The following is a 21892-nucleotide window of genomic DNA, read 5'->3' as shown; positions in this document are numbered from 1 at the left end:
TCTATAATAATTAATGTGGACCACCTGCTCTTGACTTATGGCTTTGTTTTTATAATTGCCAGTAGAGAAAATGAAATTGCAATGTGTGGGCAAGAGCAGATTAAATGAACCTCATTTTCCTCATTTGTAAATTAAAGGAATCAGACTAGGCTGATATTTTTCAGACTGTGTTCTTTGGAGCCAATGAAGGAGGTCTTTCAGGGGCCTCCTTGAGGAGAGGTAAGGGAGCCGTGCATCTTCTATGTAGTGGGTAAGACTGTGTATCTGTGACTTTACTTCCTGGTTCCACTAGAGAAGCTTTGCTTTCCTCAGTTTTATGCAATAGGGTTTTGAGAGATTTCAAGGGGGAAAAGTTTTCTGGCTCTTACTGTCTCTCCCCACACTCCACCCCCTCTCCCAAAGATGAAATTTGAAAACTTCTTGAAGGACTTTCCACATCTACCTTTTTTTCCATGGCTCAATATCAGTGAAGAAATAGAATATACTGGGGCAAAGTTATCTTTACAAGTCCTATTACCTTTAGGCCCTCAAAGGGAAAGCCACATTAGTCCATTTCTGAAAAGTGTGGAAATGCAACTACATCAGCTTCTAGTTAAGTCATTTGGATATTTTGAGGACTAGAAGAGTGGTCAAAAGAAAAGCTGGGCAGCAATACAAACATTAAAATATTAACCTGATTGACTAACCACAGAGTTCTTTTAGAGTTAAGGTGACCATATAATGTATTATCCAAACTGGAACCCTTATTGTCTAAATCAGGAGATGCTTATTAACAATAGCCAGACAACACGTGCCACTAAGTTTTAATAAGCAACCAGTACTCTCCTGGGCAGACTATAATGCATGGTCACCCTAGTTAGAGGGGAAACTTAGATTTATCAGAGTGAAGGGTAGAGATTTTAAAGAATTGTGTGTTATAAAAAAATAGGTGCTTATGGGATATTTCATATTAGAATTGGGTGATAATAAGGATTTGTTGATTAGTTGCATTCATTATTATAGTTTTGTTTGTTCTCTCATCTCTAGGCCAGAAACTGTCAGAAAACAACTTTTTCCAGCATGTTTTTGTTCTCTCTTTTTCCTCTTGATATTTTCATCGTTAATTGCAAAGCATTGTTGGGCATATGAGGGAGGGTGGGTGGGATCAAGTGGGGAGATGATGGTTATAATTGAAGGAATAATCTGGTTCCTGAACTTCTGCCAACCTCAGCAAAAGCATTATTAATCTTGGGCATGCTGATGTCAGGGTCCCTAAACAAGTCACAGTTAATCTAGATGAAGGTAATTTACAGTGTACTTCATCGAACACATTTGCCCTCCTTCAACAATTCCTCGCATTCGTCCTAAGCTGAGTAGGCAGAAAGGCGCTGTTGTGTGGTTTGCTTGTCTGTGTGTGCGTGTATGTGTACGCACACAAGTGCCTAGGGGAAAGGCAAGGAGAAAGCCCCTTGCAGATGTTTGAAAAGTGCTTTATTTACATTAACCATCTACCTTCATTTGAGTTGATTCTTAGGAAGGACCAGGCAGCTGGCTCAACCTTGTCTTGTTGCTAACCTTACTTTGCAAGTTTGGAAACCCCCCTTAGGTAACTGAGAGTCCAGAAACTACAATTTGGGGTAGAGGGTGGGGGGTAAAGCAAGGAAGTGGTTTAGAGACAATTCACTACAGGTTAAAAGATCACGGGGTAGAGGCCATTAGCCACATCACCCCACTTCCAAAGATTAGGCAGAAGGAAGCAGTTGTGACTTCCCTGTGTTGTGTTCTTCTTCACATGGTTTTCAAAATTAACTGTGGGAAATCAGTAAGATTAACTTTTGTGTTTACAATTCAAACATCCTTCCCTATGCAATCAAGAGTATGGGACCCAAAATGAAATTGTCACAATTTCTGATGTTCCTTTAGGTATGATTTTTTTTAAAGCAAGAAAGAGATTTTCCTGTGTACCTTAATATTGCCAAGTTGTTTGAGAAAGTTATTTTCTAAATGTAGCCCTAAAAATTTTTTTAGAATTGATCTCTATATTCATTGTGTTTTCATATCTGCGTAAGAGATATTTGCATAGTTATACGAGAATACAATGGATACAAGCTGCAGAGCTTAATTTACCTTGAGAAAACATTACGTGCCAATTGTTTAGTTGAAAACAGTTTTATGACTGCTTTAAGTATTGTAACTGGAAACTTAAAAATGTTTTGCTTCACTACTGAGTTTCTTCTAGACTTAAGGACTGACTTGAAATCAAACTCTTCAACTAAGTTAAGTTATGAAAATTACATAATAAGATATGGAATTATCACATCCGTTTTTAAAGGTGCTAAAACACAAAAATCTATCATTTATGTGATGTTTCTGTTTAGAAGAAGTATGCAAGGAATACTTGCACATTTGAGAAATACTCCTTACATTAATTTTGGGGGTATGACTGCCAGTGAAACAGATTTTAACTTAAGGTACAGTGGTATGGGGAAGATGATAAATGATCTGGCTTTCAAAAACATTTCAAATTGAACACATTGAAAAATCTACATTTGATTAATACAATAAGTAAGCTTTTCTCCCAGTTTGGGTACCCAAGCAATGTTTTTTCATATGTGTTTCCACTCCTGTCAGCTGCTGTCCCAAGTGTATGTAGTTTGCAGGTGAAACTAGAGAAACCTAAGAAATAAACGTTCCTTCTTTTGGTGTCCAGAATTAATTACCTTGGGCCTGAAAAAGACCTTTGAGAGTGGAGAATGTATTTCCTAATTAAAGAGAGCCACCTCACCTGCTTCATCTACAAAGAGGTCTTTAATTTCAAATATGAAAAGCATCGTAGTCTTGGGACTAGTTATTGGATACTTAACTCAGAGATGTTTCCACTTCATGAGTGGATCCCCTGTTTTTCCAGTTTACTTTTGCAACAAAAGGGTTGTGGTTATACGTTGAGCAATGACTTGATTATCACTAAGTTTTTTAAAGGCCGTTAGTACCAGCAAGCTTAATTTGCTTAAAGAGAAAGTCACTTCTTAGTTGAAGTATACTTACCTTTTTAAAGTTTTTCTGGGCCCAAAACATCGAGTGATTTCGGCTTACTCCATTGAGCTTTACAATTCAAACTACAGAAAAGTCCCTTTAATTAGTAACAGATGATTCAAGAATACCCTGGTGCTACAAATCTTTGTATTACTTATTCCATCTTTACTTGTCATGGTTCATGGTACATTTCTTATTTACCTGCTTGTAGCAGCAGTTTTGCCTGGAAGGGTGAAGTCTGTTGTGGTCTTTCAAAAATGCACAAGTGGTTACATGCACCATGAAAATTAATAGCTCCTATGCCAAAGAGAGTTGTATTCTCATGGTTTCAATTAACACTAACATAATGGGACTATGTCTACACCCCCACCTCAAACTATAGGGACTATAATTAGAAATCAGTGCCTTACCATTGTGATGTCTGGATTACTGTCCTGCCTTGGAAAAAATTTCCATTGCTCCCCCTTCATTTCTGTTTACTCACAATGCCCCAACACCTACAAGAGTACTACACAAATTATTTTGCCGCTTTCTGGAACCATTATAAATACAAAGTTTATAAATGTTCAATATAAAAATCTTTTAAGAAACAGTGTAGACATTTATTTAACCTTAATACTTGTTTTCAGTCAAAACCTAAGAACTGGAATTGCAAGAGGGAAGTGGGATTCTAGCTATGGTGATGGTAGGAGTGTGGGAAATATCAAGGACTGAATAAATTGAGATTGTATATTCTCAAAACAAACATAAGAGTCTTCTACAAGTGGGTGGTGGTTAATACAATGATGCTTTGACTTCTAGGTTATAATTGAGTCCAATAATTTAAAACAAAACAAGAGATACTTTCAAGCATTTATGCAGTTTCAGTTGTATCTACAATGTATCTACAAATATTCTGGAATGAATCCTAGCTTATTCCATATATTTTGTTAATGTCTTTAATGTTCTATTATTGGGGAAATAGTGAAGAGTATCTCATCCTCCTTTCTTTGTGTGTGCATTGACTTCAAAACTAGTTAGGGAGTTGTTGAATAAACTCATCCCATCTCAGCACGTATTTGGGTTCCCTACCTCTTTTACCATAATTCTGGGAACTATTCCCTGTTATTTTTATTGGGAGCTTATGTGACCAAGCAACAGATAAAATCTAAACCTTTTCTGTTTGTTTGGTACTATTGGCTGTGCAAGAAAAAAAACACGTTGCTGCGAATGTATGTTAGGAACTAGAATAAACTAAAGGAAATGTGTTTTTAACTTCAGTGCAGCATGTTGACTGCCATCTCTGTTAATGTGGCTTGAGGCTCGTTCTGAATTACTGAAATGAAACACAGGCTGCGTGAGGAGCACTGCTCCAGTGTTTTCTTTTTTTTCAGGCTGCTTGCAGTAGTTTTTAATGTGGTGTTTGGAAAATGCAGGTTATTTCGTAGAAAGTCTCAGTCTATATTAGAAGAGTCTTTGCAGACAAAGGGACTTTTCCGCAAAGGGTTTGTTTTTTTTTGTTTTTTTTAATAGCAGAAATGGTGTGCAGATGTCATGTTAAATGTATATCCTGAGAAAGGCAGGAATGAGTATTTTAAAGAGTCTTAACAAGTTAAAAAGGAAATGAGGATTCTTCTACTTTTACCAAGAAACATAAACTGGCTCCTAAAATCTAAATTCTAAGGCACCTCCTAGACTTACCTTAATATTTAGAAAGACCTGGGTAAGTCTTGAAAGATTTTATAAGGCTTGAAAATTGATTATTAATGTATTGTCATCATGGGTCAATAACTCAGATTGATTTTGATTTGCTAATATAGAAGTAGAGTCCAGTTGATCCCTTTCTATCATAGCCTCCCCCAAAAGTAAACAAATCAAACCACCTCATTCTTATATACAGAGCCTCAAAACCTTTTTCTTCTATAAATAATGCCCCACTTTCTAGTAGAAATTGATAATCTCTACTACATTTAGCTGAAACTCTTTCAAATGTGTTGTTTTCTGTTTTGTTTTGCTCAAGTGAAATCGCCTCTCTCCATGTCCAGCAGTGTTTACTTGAACGTTTGAATTTTGTGTGTATGTGTGTGTGTGTGTATGTGTGTGTGCACACATGCACGCCATTGGGCTCATGAGTGATATATAGGCATGCATTTTTCTCATCCCGGTATCATATTGAACCATTCTAAGGATATAGCATTGGCTGAGTAAGTCATTATTGTTTATTAAACAATATGTAATCCCATCCAGATATCTAGTCAATATTGTTCCACATAGAACAATTGCATCCTAACTTACCCGCCAACATAAAAACTGATTCATTTGGTCAACAAATTTGAAAACTGCAAGCATCTTAGGAAAACATCCCAGCCCCATAGCTGAGTGTTCACTGTGTATAGATACCCTGTACGAGGTTTGGGAGCTTTGGAGAAGGACCAACTCCATGCTGCCTGCCCTCAAGTTTCGTACAATCTATTACTGAAAAGAAGCCATTCAGATAACCATCAAGGGAGTCCAGTGTACCTGCTATAGAACCAAACTGCCAGGGTTCAAATCTTGGCCATTTATTGGAAGATCTTGTGTGAGTCCCTTAGTCTCTTTGGACTTCTGCTTCTCCATCTATGAAATGAAATTATAATACTCATTTTGTATGATTATTTTGAAACCTAAATGAGTTAATACATGTAAAGCCCTTAGAACCTGGCACATAGTAAGTATAAGCACTTGTATATCATATAAATCAAGAAAACCCAATAAAAGTTATCAGTACACAAGTTATTCTGACAAAGAACAGAACATTTTTCTTTTAATCTTGACATCAAGACTTTCATAATCATGAAACCATAGAAATTAAATAAGCATTTTCTCTCTAAGACTATTAATTCGTTCTTTGTGTTACTGGTTCAAAGGGGGAAGGGAGGAGTGTAAAGTTTTCCTTTCCCTGTTCTCTGTCAGTAATGATTTTGAGAAACTAATCTCCGCGAGAAGTCTGAAAAACATGACTTTTATAAAAGCAGTCGTAATCTCACCTGACTCATACCCCAGCCCCAAGGATTCATGAAGTCACTGACATCTGGGCTTAACAGACCCTTCTAAACAAAAGGAAAATATATCAAATGTTAGTCAAGAGCTATAACCCAGAGGAACAATCAGATTGATCATTTTCAGTGGCATTACATGCCATAGAGAATCAATATATAACTGAGGGTTAAAGGAAGGCCTTGGAATGTGGTTACCCCTTTTGTCAATCCCCATGTGGCATGATCTACCACTTGGTCTTGGTCTTTTGGAGTGAAACTACTTCCATAAATAAGTTATTTGGGGACTCATGAGAAGTAATTGATTTTGAGTATTACAAGGAAGTGGAATGTGGATGAACTTGGATTTCTATTAAAAATTGATAAATTCCCAGAACAAGGTATGACTTAGTCCACTATTATATTTGCTTATGGGTGAAAAGTTTGCCCCTGGTATGGTGGAGAGACCACTGAGAGCTTGTGAAGGGACACTCACCAGGGCCTGGTATATCATGACATGACAGCAGGAGCCGTCACTGGACAAGGAGATCCTGGACTTTTACCAGAAGCTCCACTAGAGAATTTAAATTGAAGTGCCATATACTGTTTGGCTTTTTCTTCCCTGTGGCAATGGTACCCCTTCGGCTCTTTTACCAACCTACATTGCTTCTTACCAAGAAGCCCCTTCAAAAGAGAGGCAGCCATTTGGTTTATCCACTAGGGTAGTCCACAGTGAGAAGGTAGAGCTGGTCCTTGGGACACTGGGTTCACCATCCTGAGCTTGGGCGGGTCAGCGAGAGTGGGGAACCAAGGCCTGAGGAGTGGCACATTATTGGCACTTTCTCTGGGGAGATGAGCATTGCAGAAGACCCTTTGAAAACTCTTCTCTCTGTACTAGGGCCTCATCCCACACAAGGGGTTTATTTCTCAGGTTCTGAATTCCCTTCATGTAAAACATTGCATGGTGGTCTGATGAGTGCTTGTGAGACGAAAGACAGATTTTCTCCAACTTTGGTATTTCATATGTCCTTTCTTGTCCCAGTTTCCTTATATCTTCCCCATCTCTCTCCTCGGTTCTGGTATTATTTAGTGTTTCCATAGCCTGTTAGAGCTGAGTTCCTTGTGATCATTTTTAGTAGTTACCCAACAAGCCATGTGCAGAGCATGAGCCAGTACTTAGCCAAAGAATGAAATGGAAAAACTCCACCAAACCCAGCTTCATAATCTTCTTTTAATAAAATCCTACTGCGTCATTTAGCTTGGTCTCTGTTTTTAAAGCCTATGTTAGGAGAGGGTACTATAAGGTCTACTGCATAAGTGATTTAAACTTACAACTGAACTAAGAATACAGTGGACCGTTTCCTAGAGTTAAACAAAAAAAGAATGGGAAAGGACTTACTTGAAAAAAATGTTTCTCGAATATAACTATTAAGTTTTAAACTTTTGCTTATTTTCTAAAGACCTATAACATTTTGGAATTTCTTTGTGTTTTTTGTAGAACAGATTTCATCTTCTAACATAGAAATTTCCTACTTGCCTTGTTACCTAATCACATATATTTCAGAATAATCCTTGGCATACTCAATAACTATTTGTTCACACTCTTTAGCTTTCTATGTTTCTTCTTACTAGGGCGTTGTTTCCTCTTAAGTATAATATTCAACAAATGCCACGTGCTATTCTATGATTTTTCATAGGTATTTACATAATTACCCTTTACCTCTCTAAAATCCAGCCATTTAGCTGTCTCACCAATGTGGAACCTAACAAAATAACAAAGAAAACAACTGCTGGCTACTATTAGAGTTTAATATATTCTGTTTAAGAAGGCAGGGACACATGATATATCTGGGAAATCTTTTCATCACAAATGTTTGATAAGGTGCAGTACTAGAATCAAATGTATCAGGGTGACTGTCAGCAAATTGATTCATCTCTTTGGCTTTGGCCTTCTTCTCTCTTAAATGTGAGAGCTGTAATCAGTGATCTCTAAGACCCCTTGCAACTCGAAGACTTCTGTGATCCTGTGATTCTCCAGGCACCTCCTCTCTCCAGGCCTTTTTGCTCATCTGTAAAATGAGGGGGTGGAAAAGTATCAGAATCCTAACTTGTTTTAAAGAATGAACGTTTAGCTATCCAGAAAACCTAGCTACCTAGAATGGCCATTCCTCCAGGGTATTGGTTAGTCAAGATTTTAGTGTACATTAATACATAGTCAAAAGGACTAATTTAGTGCTTAGGAAAACATGGGACTGGTTAAAACTATGAAAAAGTCGTAATACTTTGTGGGGAATGTTGACTTTAGTATATGTAATTACCAACTTGTTGGATATTTTATCTCCCCTCTTTTAGGCTATAGTTCTGTTTGTGATAAGAGGGTGTATATGTTATGCGGCACATAGTAGCCTAACAGGGTTAAGTTTTTCTCCTGAGAGTACTAATCCCCTGTTCCTCAGGGTACTGTTGATAAGTGTATCCAAAGTCACATCCAGAGTAGGTGAAGTGCACTGCTGGACTACCCTGTATCCTCGCATCTGTTCCCTGTGGTGGTATCTGCTTTCAAAACCATGTTTGCGGAACTGGTTGGTACTGATAGAGAGGAATGCACTAATCCTCTGATACTGACTCCAGAAGAGGAGGGTGGGGCAGAGAAAATGAGAAGACTGCAACTTTGGGTTAGCTGCCAACATGTGATACCTAGCCATGATCCTTTCTAAGCATTGATGGAAAAGAGTGACAGGATGGGATCAGCTCTTCTATGCCCAAGACAGTTTCACCTTATGGAAGTAGGAAGATGAATCTAAGGCTCATTTCTCTGCAGAGGATGGCCAACCCAAATCTGGTTTTAGTACTTCTTTCACCCTTGCGGCTTCCTTTCCTCATGAACTTGTAGTAGCCCCCAAGTGTCCTGCTGTGTGGTGTCTTCAGTTTCTGCCTGGTGTTGAAGCCCCTTTAAATTCTGGCCATGCACATGCTCCTTCCTACCGTGTTTTCCCTAAAATAAGACCTAGCCGGACCATCAGCTCTAATGTGTCTTTTGGAGCAAAAATTAATGTAAGACCCGGTCCAGGTCTTATATTAATTTTTGCTCCAGAAGATGCGCTGGAGCAGATGGTCCGGCTAGGTCTTATATTCAGGGAAACACGGTATGCATCCAACCTTCCCACAATTCTCCAACCCCATTCTAAGATGCCACAATTTGCTTGGTACATTCTCTTATAGCTTTTGTTCTTTTTATTCTTCCTAACTGGATGTTCTCCCTCAATTTGACAACTTAAATCCAACTCCTTCTTCAGAATTTAGATGAAGTCCCATCTCTTCCATCAAGTGTTCCCTGAGGACTCCATGCTGTACTAGTCCCACGCCTTGGAAGGCCTTCTAGTAACCCCAAGTTTACATGTATTCATATGCTTTCCTGTAGAATACATTAATGTTGCCTTTTACACAGCTATAGACATGGAATGGAGTACATACTAGGTACCCATCTAAACCCTGATTGGGGGGTTAAGTTTCACATGCAGTCTTTCTCTCTCATTTTTTTGAGTCAGCATTGGATGGTGTGGAAACGAGGGTTTTATTTTCAGATTTTTTTTTTAATTGGGGAAGGGTAACAGGACTTTATTGGGGAACAGTGTGTATTTCCAAGACTTTTTCGAAGTCAAGTTGTTGTTCTTTCAGTCTTAGTTGTGGAGGGCGCAGCTCAGCTCCAGGTCCAGTTGCCGTTGTTAGTTGCAGGGGGCGCAGCCCACCATCCCTTGTGGGAGTCGAACCGGCAACCTTGTGGATGAGAGGACACGCTCCAACCAACTGAGCCATCCGGGAGCTCTGCGGCAGCTCAGCTCAAGGTGCCGTGTTCAATTTTAGTTGCAGGGGGCGCTGCCCACCATCCCTTGCGGGACTCGAGGAATCGAACTGGCAACCTTCTGGTTGAGAGGACGCACTCCAACCAACTGAGTCATCCGGGAGCTCAGCGGCAGCTCAGCTCAAGGTGCCATGTTCAATCTTAGTTTCAGGGGACGCAGCCCACCATCCCTTGCGGGAGTCGAGTCCGACAACCTTGTGATTGAGAGCGTACTGGTCCATGTTGGAATGGAACTGGCAGCCTTCGGAGTTAGGAGCACGGAGCTCCAACCGCCTGAGCCACTGGGCCGGCCCTTTTTATTTTTTTAAATTAAAGTTTATTGGGGTGATAATTGTTAGTAAAGTTACATAGATTTCAGGTGTACAATTCTGTATTACATCACCGCTGTGCGGGAGACCCTGCTCGCTGCGCCATTTGTCGTGTGAGGCAGCCTGCAGGGCCTCTAGTCCCACTCCCCACATAAGAACGCAGGACATGGTGAGACCAAAAAGGAACACCCATGGAGCCATAGATAGGGGAGTCATACCACTATGTTCTTGCTGGCGGCTGGGTTGGAGACACAGGAAGTAGGAGCCACACTATCTGCAACCTGCCGTCCACTTCTCTCTGCCAACCAACCTCACTTGCTAACTGCAGGCCGCGTCTCTGCAATCCGCAATCCACACTCTGCCGCTTACCACCATCTTCTTGCTAGCCCTCATTTTTTCTGTTAGCATAGCCGTGGCAGTTATATTCGTGGCCAATGGCTCACTGGTTATAGCTGACGGCCAACTAGCCACAGCTGATGGCCATCCAGTCACAGTTGATGGCCATTTACTACCTGAGCCAGCACCTTTCCACATGAGGCCGAGAGCCTGGAAAGTGCACTCCTGGCTCTGTCCCCACAATCATCTATAAATCATATTGTGTGAAAGGAACCCTCATACACGGTTGGTGGTAATGCAGACTGGTGCAGCTGTTATGGAAGGCAGTGTGGAAGTTCCTCAAAAAATTACGAATAGAATTACCATATGACCCAGCAATCCCTCTCCTGGGTATCTACCCAAAAAATCTGAAAACATTTATCTATAAAGACAAGTGTGCTACAGTGTTCATTGCAGCTTTATTTACGGTGGCCAAGACATGGGAACAACCAAAGTGCCCTTCGATAGATGAATGGATAAAGAAGTTATGGTATATATACACAATGGAATACTATTCGGCAGTAAGAAAAGATGATATAGGAACATTTGTGACAACATGGATGGATCTTGAGAGTATAATGCTAAGCGAAATAAGTCAGACAGAAAAGGCAGAGAACCATGTGATTTCACTGATATGTGGTGTATAAACCACATGCAGTCTTGTAGTGTGTATGTTTGAAAAGAAACCTGCTTGTGTTCCAGTCTGACAAGGCAAACACAGTGATGGTAGTGGCCATAACAGGCCATGCATGGTGGGCAGGTAAAGGTAGCCTCTACTACTGTGTCTCATGGCTGATCTGGAAAGAAATTTGTAAAAGGACTTTGAAATAATAGAGCCATTTAACATGAGTGAGAGTGAGTATGTGAGAAAGAGACAGGGTGGATGAGTGGGAGGTACATGGAGTTCGGTTACTTCAGGTAATGCAATATTCATCCCTATGCCCCCCACCTCCTTCCCAACACACACCTTTCTTTTATCTAATCATGCTCTCCTTCACCTCTTCAGGAAACAGGCCGGTCCTGCTAAACGTGATCCATCACAGATCATTCTTAAGTTAAATTCATGGCCAAGCCTTCAAGGTCAGCTTGATAGACTTGCAATTTCTGTGTCTATCTTTGCCCTACCATTGTCTCTTTCTTTTCCCAAATTAGGTAAATCCTACAGCCCAGTGTACCCACGCCTTGCTGAAGATGATCTACTGCTCCCACTGCCAGGGTCTAGTGACTGTGAAGCCATGTTACAACTACTGCTCGAACATCATGAGAGGCTGTTTGGCCAACCAAGGAGATCTTGATTTTGAGTGGAACAATTTCATAGGTGAGCAAGCGATTAATGTATGTGTGTTGCTGAAAATAGCTCAGCTTCTGGCTATAAGGAATATTGTAATTGTTAGCTATGAAATTTTGTTCATTATTTAATGTTTGCCAGAGTTTGAACTATACTCAGAGTTCATACCATGCTACAAGTAAATGTTCCCTTGCACTAATGGTGACATTTCTGAAAACATTAGACACAGTGAATACCAAGTTTTAATAACAAGAAAGTGACTTTCTGACATTTTCCCCCAATGGCCAGTTTTAGTTATGCATCATAGGTTATGTATCCATGTAAATGCTAGTCTATAGTTATCACTACACTGCTGAAGTGGCTTTTAAAATGTTATATGTTGTATCTGTGACGCTGCACCCAAATCTGCAAACTGGCCAGATACTCATTGGATATTTGGCTCAGATGAAATCTGATTGTGGAAATTTAGGGATTCTGTTTCTACAGAGGATTTGACAATAACAGACCACTCTGGTGAGTATTCTCGCATATACTTAAAACCTACAAAATCATTACTGGAACTCAACAGTGTAAGTGAAATGGCCAGTTTCTCAGAGGGTTAATGATGATTTTGGGAAAGGACAAATTCAGGATCATTTAAATGTCCAGTCATCAACTCCCTTGATGCCTACTTAATGCATATGTTAGTCCTGAAACATCAATCTTGAAGCTCCTAATGCTGAGTGCTAGTGGAGCCAGGCACACGTACTAATAGCTCACAAAAACAAACTCAGATTTTTTTCCCACCCCCCAGTAACATTTGCATAATTGCGGAATTTGTGTGTCTTTATGAGCACCTATTTTTCACTTATTTGTTCACATCATGGGAACATGTATGCAATTTGCTGGCTTTTTTTTTTTTTTTTTTTTTTGCAGGGGGGTGATTGGCGGTGGGGAATGCTTTTTAGTCTGCATGAGAGCTAATTACCATATTAACTCTTTTTGAAAGTGCATCAATAAATTGGCTCCAACAGATTCTTGAGAACACTGACACAGGAAAAATAAAAGATGTGAATATTAAGCACTTCAACACAATTGTAGCCTAAATAGCTCAAAGCTAGAAGACCTGAAAAAATCTTCTACACACAGAAAAGCAGAATCCCATGAAAGAGAAGGGGTAAGACCAGCAAAGACACATACGCACAAATGACACATCATGCCCAGAATGAAGCTATGGGAGAGATTGTTGCTTTAAAATATTTCCCATGGAAATAAAAGCCCATGGCATTTGCAGATCTAAAGTTGATGTTTTTCTTTCTCTTTTTTTAATCCCACTGTCACCCCAACACCCACATGTCAAGTCTGCAGTTCACTTTTGCTAAATTATTTTTTTAAGTTGGTTAGCCCTTTTCACTTTTCCCTATAGCCTCTAACGTACTAATTCCCTGGACAGAGGAGTAGAATTTGCCACACAGTACAAAAAAAAATGTATGGTGACTGATCTAGTTTTGCTAACTGTTCTACAGACACATCAGGAATAAGATGCAGTGGCATGTCCCTTGCACTATTCTATTATTCTAATGTTCTGGACAAAACGGTAACTCATATCCTGTATCAAAATGCAAATTCTTCTACATATTTTTCCAAGAGTTTGCAGGGCCATATCAAAAAGCAAAACCATACTCTGGCTTGCTTAATAAATGTTTCCAACCAGGAGCTCTACAACAAGGAGGACTTAAGTTACTGTTCTGGGGTGTTTTAAAAATTATATTTGTTATCTTTCAAGAAACAAAATTAAACCCAAGCAGAAATTGATAGGATTTCTAAATCAATTTTTGTCAGTTATTTTAAATTACACTTTTTGGAGGGATGAGGTGTATAATTGTATCTAAACTTCATTTTTAATGGATATTTTATTCTTTATTTTTAATAAGCTGATAGAAAAGGCCAAGAATAATAGACATTGTTAATCTCCAGTGCTTTTTCATGAATTTTCACAAGGGTTTAATTAATTTGCTCTGTGGTTGCAGAATTCAGTCCCAATTTACATGCCTCTGCTATAAGTTATTTTTTTTTTCTTTGCAAGGAATTTTTCTTTCTCCTTTAAGTGATTGCAGTTAATGAATGATCAAGGGCTCCCCCCCACACACACACACACCCTTCTTTAAATCATATCTTTGAGTTAAATCGGGAAACTAACTTTTGTTCTTCCAGTCAGGTCATGAGGCTGTAGATGTGGGTTTCTGATTATTGGTGGCACCATGCAAAAGGAATCACTCTCCCTAGTGAGAAGGGGGTGCTTTGTTGTTTGGGAGGGGGGAACAACTCAATGCTGGTATCCTCGGCACTGAAATCCTGCAGTTGGACCAGACCTTCTAAGAGACCAAGAATGAGTTTTCCAAACCTGCCTTCTGGCTGCCATGCCCTCCCTTTTCCTCTCTTTAATTGCATCTATTAAGGTATTGTTGGCCTTTATCAAGGTAGATCCAAATATTTGAAACACCCTGGAGTTGGTTCTGGAAGAGGGTGGTGATATGAAACCCTCAGTTTGAAAACTAAACCAAATACTGCCCCAATACTCCCACCACCAGAAAAGGCAGTTTCTGGAGAGCCATAAATGATGCTTAGCTAGGAGACCCTTGTTCTCTATCACATGCTGTAGTAGTGTTAATGTTTGACTCCTAGCCAATCATACTAATATCACAGGTTGCTGCCAGTGGGAATTTAGTATTGGGGTATTTAGATTGCTGGTGGGGACACCAGCCAGTTCCCGGCAGGAGGCAGTCAGTCAAATAACCCATAAACAAGAGCCCCGTGGCCTAGATCAACCAGAAGAAAACCTAAACTCCAAACCAACGATCTTTGGATTTCGCTTGGCGCATCTAATGAGGGCTGGCTGCTTCAAGGAAGAGCCCAGTTGATAGCCAATCATGACTTCTTCCCCCAGAGGTTAGGGGCAGCTTTGGCTTCTGGGCTGCAGGCCATAGGCAGAGTGCACCCTCGTTCGCATTCTTCAGCCACGCAACACGCAACGCCATGGCACCGGCCCCAACAAAGGCCCGGCTTCGCTCTCCATTCCCAGGCCCTTGTGTATGGCCAGCCGGCTCAGAGTTTACAAAGACGCCAAACAGCCAGAAGAATTGGGGTTTATGTTTCCTTTCAGTCTTTCACAAACACATTAGTGATCTGGCCTTTCCTTGCCACTAGGGGAATAAGTAGTTACAAAATGTGCTGTTTTCTCTTGCTTAAAATCTGCATTTTGGATGTTTATTATCTGTCTATTCATAATATTTTTATTTGGAGCAAGGGCCAACTTCTCAGCTATGAAGGAATGTGCTTTCTGTACGTGGCAGCCCTGCTGCTTTGACAGTGATGAACACATTTAAGTTGTGCTCCACTTGTTTACAAAAGTCTCCTTTTGCTAGCACATCAAAAGCATTTTTTCTCTCCTCTAGTACAATGGTATATTCATGCTGGCAGCCTTTACTTAGAGGTTGGAAGCGTCATTTTATTGGCGCTTACCACAATGCAATCTGAAACTTCATTTGTTATTACTTTAAAAAAAATTGCATTTCACGGAAATCTATTTGTGGTTTGTGACATCGGAATTGCAGTTTAGAGAAATGACCCTGTGCTTTAAAATGCTGTGTTGCATTTGTTCTAGGTTGAAGGTGAAAGGTTGATGACCAAATTTGGTTTCATTGATATGCTGATGCTGAAACTTCTTTTCACTAGAAAGCTTAGGTAGAAGTTCAGCTGTGGCCTGCAGTGTTCTCTGAGAAGGACACACAATCTTCTGGAAACTGTAGTCCTTCTTTCTAGCAGCTGTCCTTAGACTGCCCGAATCCTGTGGATAATGTGAGCCTAACTCTCCTTTTCCTGCCGTGCTTTAAGCACTAGAGTGTAAAGGGGAGAGAACATGATTACATTTCTAATTTTATCCAGTGAGTATCAGACCAAAATACAAAATCTCATAATCCCAACAAACATACATGGCAAGAAAACAAGTATAGCGTATTTTGTTTAAGAGATTCAATGTGTACTAAAAAAATTCGAGACTCTTCCAGCATATAAAAGTGACTTGCAGAATAATTAGTGAAGGCACACTGTGAGTACATGGTTTGTGTGTCCTGTGTTGTCTTTTCACTCAAATACAAAGAGATACATCTTTTGCTTTAAAATAAATTGAGGCCCTTATATTTGAAACATGAAGTTTTTCTTACTCCAGAAATTGCATTGTTCAAAATTTCATTATTTGACGTCATTAGAATTCCTAGAAATACTTTTATTTGCATTTTCTAACTGCACACTCAACCATGTGCAAGGGTTTCATTAAAAAATAATAATAAAGAATTGGTATGCCAGGATTTTAACAGATGTGTATTTGACTCTTGTAAATGGAACCTGAAATGAAAAGATCCTGGGAATTCTGGGAGAACTGGCATGTTATTCAGCCTCCAGCCTTAGTTTGTCAGCTGGGAGCTAGCTTAGAGCCTTACAGTGACAGCCTTTGACACACGAAGGAATGAATAATCAGTATAATAGAAGATTCCTGATTGGGTTTCCTTGCTGTGGAATGAATCATTCATCTGGCCACTTTACACTTTAGAGAGCTAGCAATACTTAATGGAGTTGGGTGTAATAGAAATAGGTATGAAAACATGAATTCATTATGATGAGTGCCTCTCCCCCACCCCCACAGGAAACAAAGACAGTAAAATAATCAGGCCGATTACCCAAGGCTGAACTAATGATTTACTTTCTATGCTGTGTTATTCTTCCCCAAACTTCATGTCAGATGCTATGCTGATGGTGGCGGAGAGGCTGGAGGGCCCTTTCAACATCGAGTCAGTCATGGATCCTATCGATGTGAAGATTTCTGATGCTATAATGAACATGCAGGAGAATAGTGTGCAAGTGTCTCAGAAGGTAATGAAGGCAGGATACTGGAAACGAGCTCCAGGGGCCCCCTCCAGCTCATGATGTGACTTCCCTAATATGATCACACTTGCTCCAATGCAGGTTTTCCAGGGATGTGGACCCCCCAAACCTCTCCCAGCTGGACGAATTTCCCGTTCCATCTCTGAAAGTGCTTTCAGTGCTCGCTTCAGACCATATCACCCTGAGGAACGCCCGACCACAGCAGCTGGCACTAGTTTGGACCGACTGGTGAGCACTTGGGCAGAAATGGCCGTGTTTAATGACAAAGAACTGAAAACATTTGCTGAAAATGCAATTTTAGGGAAGACTTACAAGCGTGGGTCTTTTGGGTGAAACTTTTCAAGCAAATTGCATGTGAGCGTCAGTAAATCTGCCTCTCATTTTCTAGCTCAGAAAGTTCATACGTAGTTTAGGAAATGTGACGCGATAAGTCTTATCTCAAAAACTCCCTGTTGTTTTACCATGTATTTACTAAACATCTACTGTGAGCCCATCACTGCTGGTTATAGGGTGGCTCAGGAATAAGACAGACCCTTGTTCTCAATAAGCCCCAACAGAGCGGAAAATGCAGACATTCCAGCATACTAACTAAGGTGATGTTTAGTAAATGGTGGGATGGGAGAAGGACAAGAAAATGGAAGCAAACTGCTTTATACACAGTAACATGTTGCAAACATAGTAGTAGGGGGGAACAGAGAGGAGGGGAGGGAGTGCAGTGATAGGCAAGTTTCAGAGTGGACGATATATAATACGCTTGATCCTGAATATAAAAGGCTTGCAAGAAGAGACTGTGTCTCATTGTATCTGCAGGGCATGGAACCTGGTGGGCCTCGGATGGTAGTTATAATGGGGAGGTAGAGTGGACAATGGACCCAGCAATTCATTCAGAACATTTCAACTATTAATTCATTTGAGTGGATTTTATACTTACAAGAATAAATTTGATTTTCATTTTTTTGTAGTGACTCAAGTCGAAAGTGACTTGCTTATCACTTTGAATATACTTTAGAAATGATCAAAAGGCATATCTGTAAGGTGGTTTTGTGTTGTTTTACAGGGGTCTCTCTCTTCTTTTCTTAATTAGGTTACTGATGTCAAGGAGAAGCTGAAACAGGCCAAGAAGTTCTGGTCCTCTCTTCCTAGCAATGTTTGCAATGATGAGAGGATGGCTGCAGGAAATGGCAATGAAGATGACTGCTGGAATGGAAAAGGCAAAAGCAGGTTAGCCTCCGTTGCATGGATTTGCAATCTCTCCCTTCCTAGATGGCTGGCAACCTTCAAAGAGGGTTTTCTCAGTTGTCAATCGAGGGAGGCATCATGAAGCAATTCACAGTGGGTAGCAACAACGTGGAAATTTCTAGACATAGTAATGGGCTTTGCAGTATAAGTATTGGGAAAGCACCCAGCTCTTAATACTTGTACTGGGGCAGACGTTTGTGGTAGTAGTCATATTCTGGCATTTGTGCTCCAACCAGGGACAAAGCTGTTTTCAGTAGTATCATTTAAAAAATACTTAATACCTGTGTTTCTTTGCCCAATTGCCTCGCCCCATAAAGTACCAGCTCTTAAAAGGTCTCGTTCTCTTATTTAATGTTGCCCTGTATCCCTCCCCTGTACACTCAGTAACTTAAATAAGTACCCACTTTATCAGCACTTTACGCTTGACCTGCCAACCTCTGCAAAATAGGTAGCTTTCAAAAAAGTCATGGTCAAATTGGAGAAACAAGGTAAATACCCAGGAAAAGGAGAAATTCGAGTTCACAAGAAATGGAAGGACTTCCAGTTAATTGTAATCAATGGAAATACTAACATCTAGGTCAAAATCTTTGATCTTCTGTAACTTTTTGTTTTACTGATCATCTGTCTCCGTGGGGTCATTCTCATTTCAGGTACCTGTTTGCAGTGACAGGAAATGGCCTGGCCAACCAGGTCAGTAATCCCGAGGTCCAGGTTGACACCAGCAAACCCGACATACTGATCCTTCGTCAAATCATGGCTCTTCGGGTCATGACCAGTAAAATGAAGAATGCTTACAATGGGAATGATGTGGACTTCTTTGATATCAGTAAGCACTTGTGGTTCTAAAGTACAAACTGTTCTTGTATGTCTTGTGAAGAGAACAAGTGGAATGAAGTCTCTTTGTTTTTGTTTTGTTTTTGTTGTTTTTTAATAGGTGATGAAAACAGTGGAGAAGGAAGTGGAAGTGGATGCGAGTACCAGCATTGCCCTTCGGAGCTTGAATACAATGCAACTGACCACTCTGGGAAGAATGCCAACGATAAAGCTAGCCGTGCTGGTGCCCGTGTTAGGGCACAGCCCTACCTCCTCACTATCTTCTGCATCTTGTTCCTGGTTATGCAGAGAGAGTGGAGATAATTCTCAATCAGAGAGGAAAAAGTGTTCATCAAAAAGTAAAAAGGCACCGGTTATCACTTTTACACCACCATCCTAGTGACTTTGCTTTTTAAATGAATGGACAACAATGTACAGTTTTTACTGTGTGGCCACTGGTTTAAAAAATGCTGACCTTGTTTTTTCATTCAGTTTTGCTGGAAAAGGGGACTCGTATGTAAAGTCAGTTCTGCTTCCCCAGATCATGTTTAAACGTGGCTAGCAGTGTAGGTACAGAACTGTAGTTAGTTGTGCATTTGTGATTTTCTCACTCTTGTTTTTTTTTGTTGTTGTTTTGTTTCGTTTTTGTTTGTGTTTGTGGGTTCTTTTTCTTCAATGATGATCTCACCTTGTTTCTTACAAGAAAACCAGGGTCCTTTCTTGGCATGTAACATGTACGTATTTCTGAAATATTAAATAGCTGTACAGAAGCAGGTTTTATTTATCACGTTATCTTATTAAAAGAAAAAGCCCAACAATCAGTAAAATTTCCATTTATCCCTGTCATTTTAGTTGCCTTACCTGGAGAGAAGAGGAGGCGATTTTGTTTTTTTGTTATTCAGTGAGGACAGAATGTGAAGGCACAAGTGGGCTTCTAAGCCACTTGTCAGGGTGTATTCAAGCTTCAGTACAAGAATGTTACATTTCATTTATAGCTGGTGACTGGAAGAGACTGCAGACTCACTCACTTTGGTTGAGTTGAATTCCATAAACTAAGATCACCTATAGGTCCATTCCTTGAACCCGCTTAAAGTGTAACTCATTTAGAAGATTGTTGGTACATTTTCCCTAGAAAGATAGAAGGCCTTTCAGGATGTCCCAGTTATCACATGTTCACACTGAGTTTAGGGGTGGGATTTTTTATTTGTTTGTTTTGTTTGTTTGTTTAGCCACTGTGTGCTGGTCTTTGTGTCCATACTTGACCCTCTTTGAATTGATATCCTGATGGCAGAAATAAGCGATCGACTATCTCATTTGGTCCCTCTTGTTACAATGTTCCAGATTTCAAACCCAGCCATACAGAGGGAGCTGTCTGGGGCTAGCTAGAATCAGGGTGGGTACAGCCTGGGCTCAGGGAATATCATTGACACTCTGAGCAAAGTTTTTGTCTGTGTAAATATTTGTATTTGCATTCATTTTGGGATCCCGGTTTTATAAAAGATTCTAAGGTGTCTTATTTGAGTCTATTTCTTGCTCAGCCTCCTCTGATCATAAAGGCAAAGGGCTTGCAGTGGTTCTCAGCAGTGTGCTATCCCATCAGCCAAGAAACCCACTTGGGGTAAATCTGGGTGTTCAGATTTTTTCCATGTGCTGTGGGTCTTTATTTTGTTTTGTTTTTTGTTTTGTTTTGTTTTGTTTTGGTGGGAATAGTGGGAGTAGGTACAGCCGAGAAGATGACATCTTAGTGGTGACCCTTAGCCATGTGGGTGACCTGGCAAAGGCCATATCTGTTGTCCCAGGCCAAAGACTAACAACTGCCTTAGCCCCTTAGAAGCCCTTTCCTTGTGTCCTTACCAAATGACAGCGTATAAAACTATGAGAATGTAACAAATCACTTTTAAAGGAGATCCCAAAAGTCTTCAGAAAAAATAAAATTCTGCAAGTCTCTTCCTGCTTTAGACAGCCATTAAGATCCCATCCAGTTCTACAGACATTAAAACCCACACAGAGGTTGTTTGTGTTATTGTTCAATCTTCAGTTGTAAGAGTAATTCTCTATTTTTATATTGAAGCATAATTACTTGATAGCTCAGGGTCTACAATTCATTCAACTTTTTACACCAAATTCTGCAGAATGGTCAAAATGGCATATTGGAGGCTGTTGTAAACAGAGGCTTAATTTTATTAGAAGTAGCCAGTTATTTATTAAAGCATGATGTTAATAAAATAGGCATATTCTGGCTGGTGTGTATAAGTGGTTTTTTTTTAAAAAAACACACACAAATCATATAAGACATAAAATTGAAAAGGCACTCCATTTATGTTTGAGGAAAAGTGGATTGTAAATAGCTAAGCTGCCTTGTGAGAACTTGGAAAATGTGCTGATATTTAGTAACTACCTCAGTTGTGAGGAATTTCCTTTTTCGCTTAGACTGCTATTACTTTTACTTGGTAGAAATGAATCTGGTCTGCAAAATGTGGCTCAAAGAGTTATCCCCATAGACCTTGTTAGATTGTTTTTAATTTAAAACCTTGAACTCTGCCCAGCTGTTTTCTTTCAGTCAAGTTCTCTAAACCAATAACATTTTCCGAATTAAATATTCTTGAAGGTTCTTCTGGACTCTTACTGATTTGTTTTCTTTCCTTGCATTTTTTTTTCTGTTACTCTTTTATTATTTAAATTGTCTCTTGCTTTTGAACTTGAACTATGAAATAAACAAATCCTAGATTTTTCCATTCAGGTCTGACTGGATAACTCTTGGCTTCTAACCAGCTGGCAGACTCCCTCCACCCCCTAAAAAAAGAATAAAGGCAAGTTGAATATTTTAAAACCTTAAGAGTTCACGGTATGAGGTAGAATAAAAGCTCTGTTAGGAGAACTGACTTTTTCAAAGTCTCAGTTAATAGCATGTGAAAGGTTTGTGTGTTACAAAGTCATTTTTAAATTATTCATTCAAACACTTCACCCACTCTCTACCTTAAGGAAAAATGTTTTGTGACTCTTAGATTTATATTTTATTTCAAAAACAATCGGTAATTAGCACCTATTATCTTGATAAAAGAAAAAGTGCAAAAAATTGACT

General features: G+C 39.8%; 1 protein-coding gene across 1 annotated transcript in view; it reads left to right on the top strand.

Moving 5' to 3' along the window:
- The window catches only part of GPC4 (glypican 4), a 130697-nt gene extending 109148 nt beyond the window's left edge, over positions 1-21549 (top strand). The window contains exons 4-9 of the mRNA XM_074323433.1: positions 11703-11868; positions 16616-16746; positions 16840-16986; positions 17843-17979; positions 18648-18823; positions 18932-21549. Of these exons, the coding sequence (XP_074179534.1) occupies positions 11703-11868; positions 16616-16746; positions 16840-16986; positions 17843-17979; positions 18648-18823; positions 18932-19134 (960 nt within the window). The 3' untranslated portion in view covers positions 19135-21549. The remainder of the gene's footprint in view (positions 1-11702; positions 11869-16615; positions 16747-16839; positions 16987-17842; positions 17980-18647; positions 18824-18931) is intronic.
- The last annotated feature ends 343 nt before the right edge of the window (positions 21550-21892 follow it).

The sequence above is a fragment of the Rhinolophus sinicus genome, chromosome X (genome assembly GCF_036562045.2).
Source record: "Rhinolophus sinicus isolate RSC01 chromosome X, ASM3656204v1, whole genome shotgun sequence".
NCBI classification, from domain to species: domain Eukaryota; kingdom Metazoa; phylum Chordata; class Mammalia; order Chiroptera; family Rhinolophidae; genus Rhinolophus; species Rhinolophus sinicus.
The sequence above is the reverse complement of the archived record's forward strand: the minus strand, read 5'-3'. Positions and strand labels throughout refer to the sequence as shown.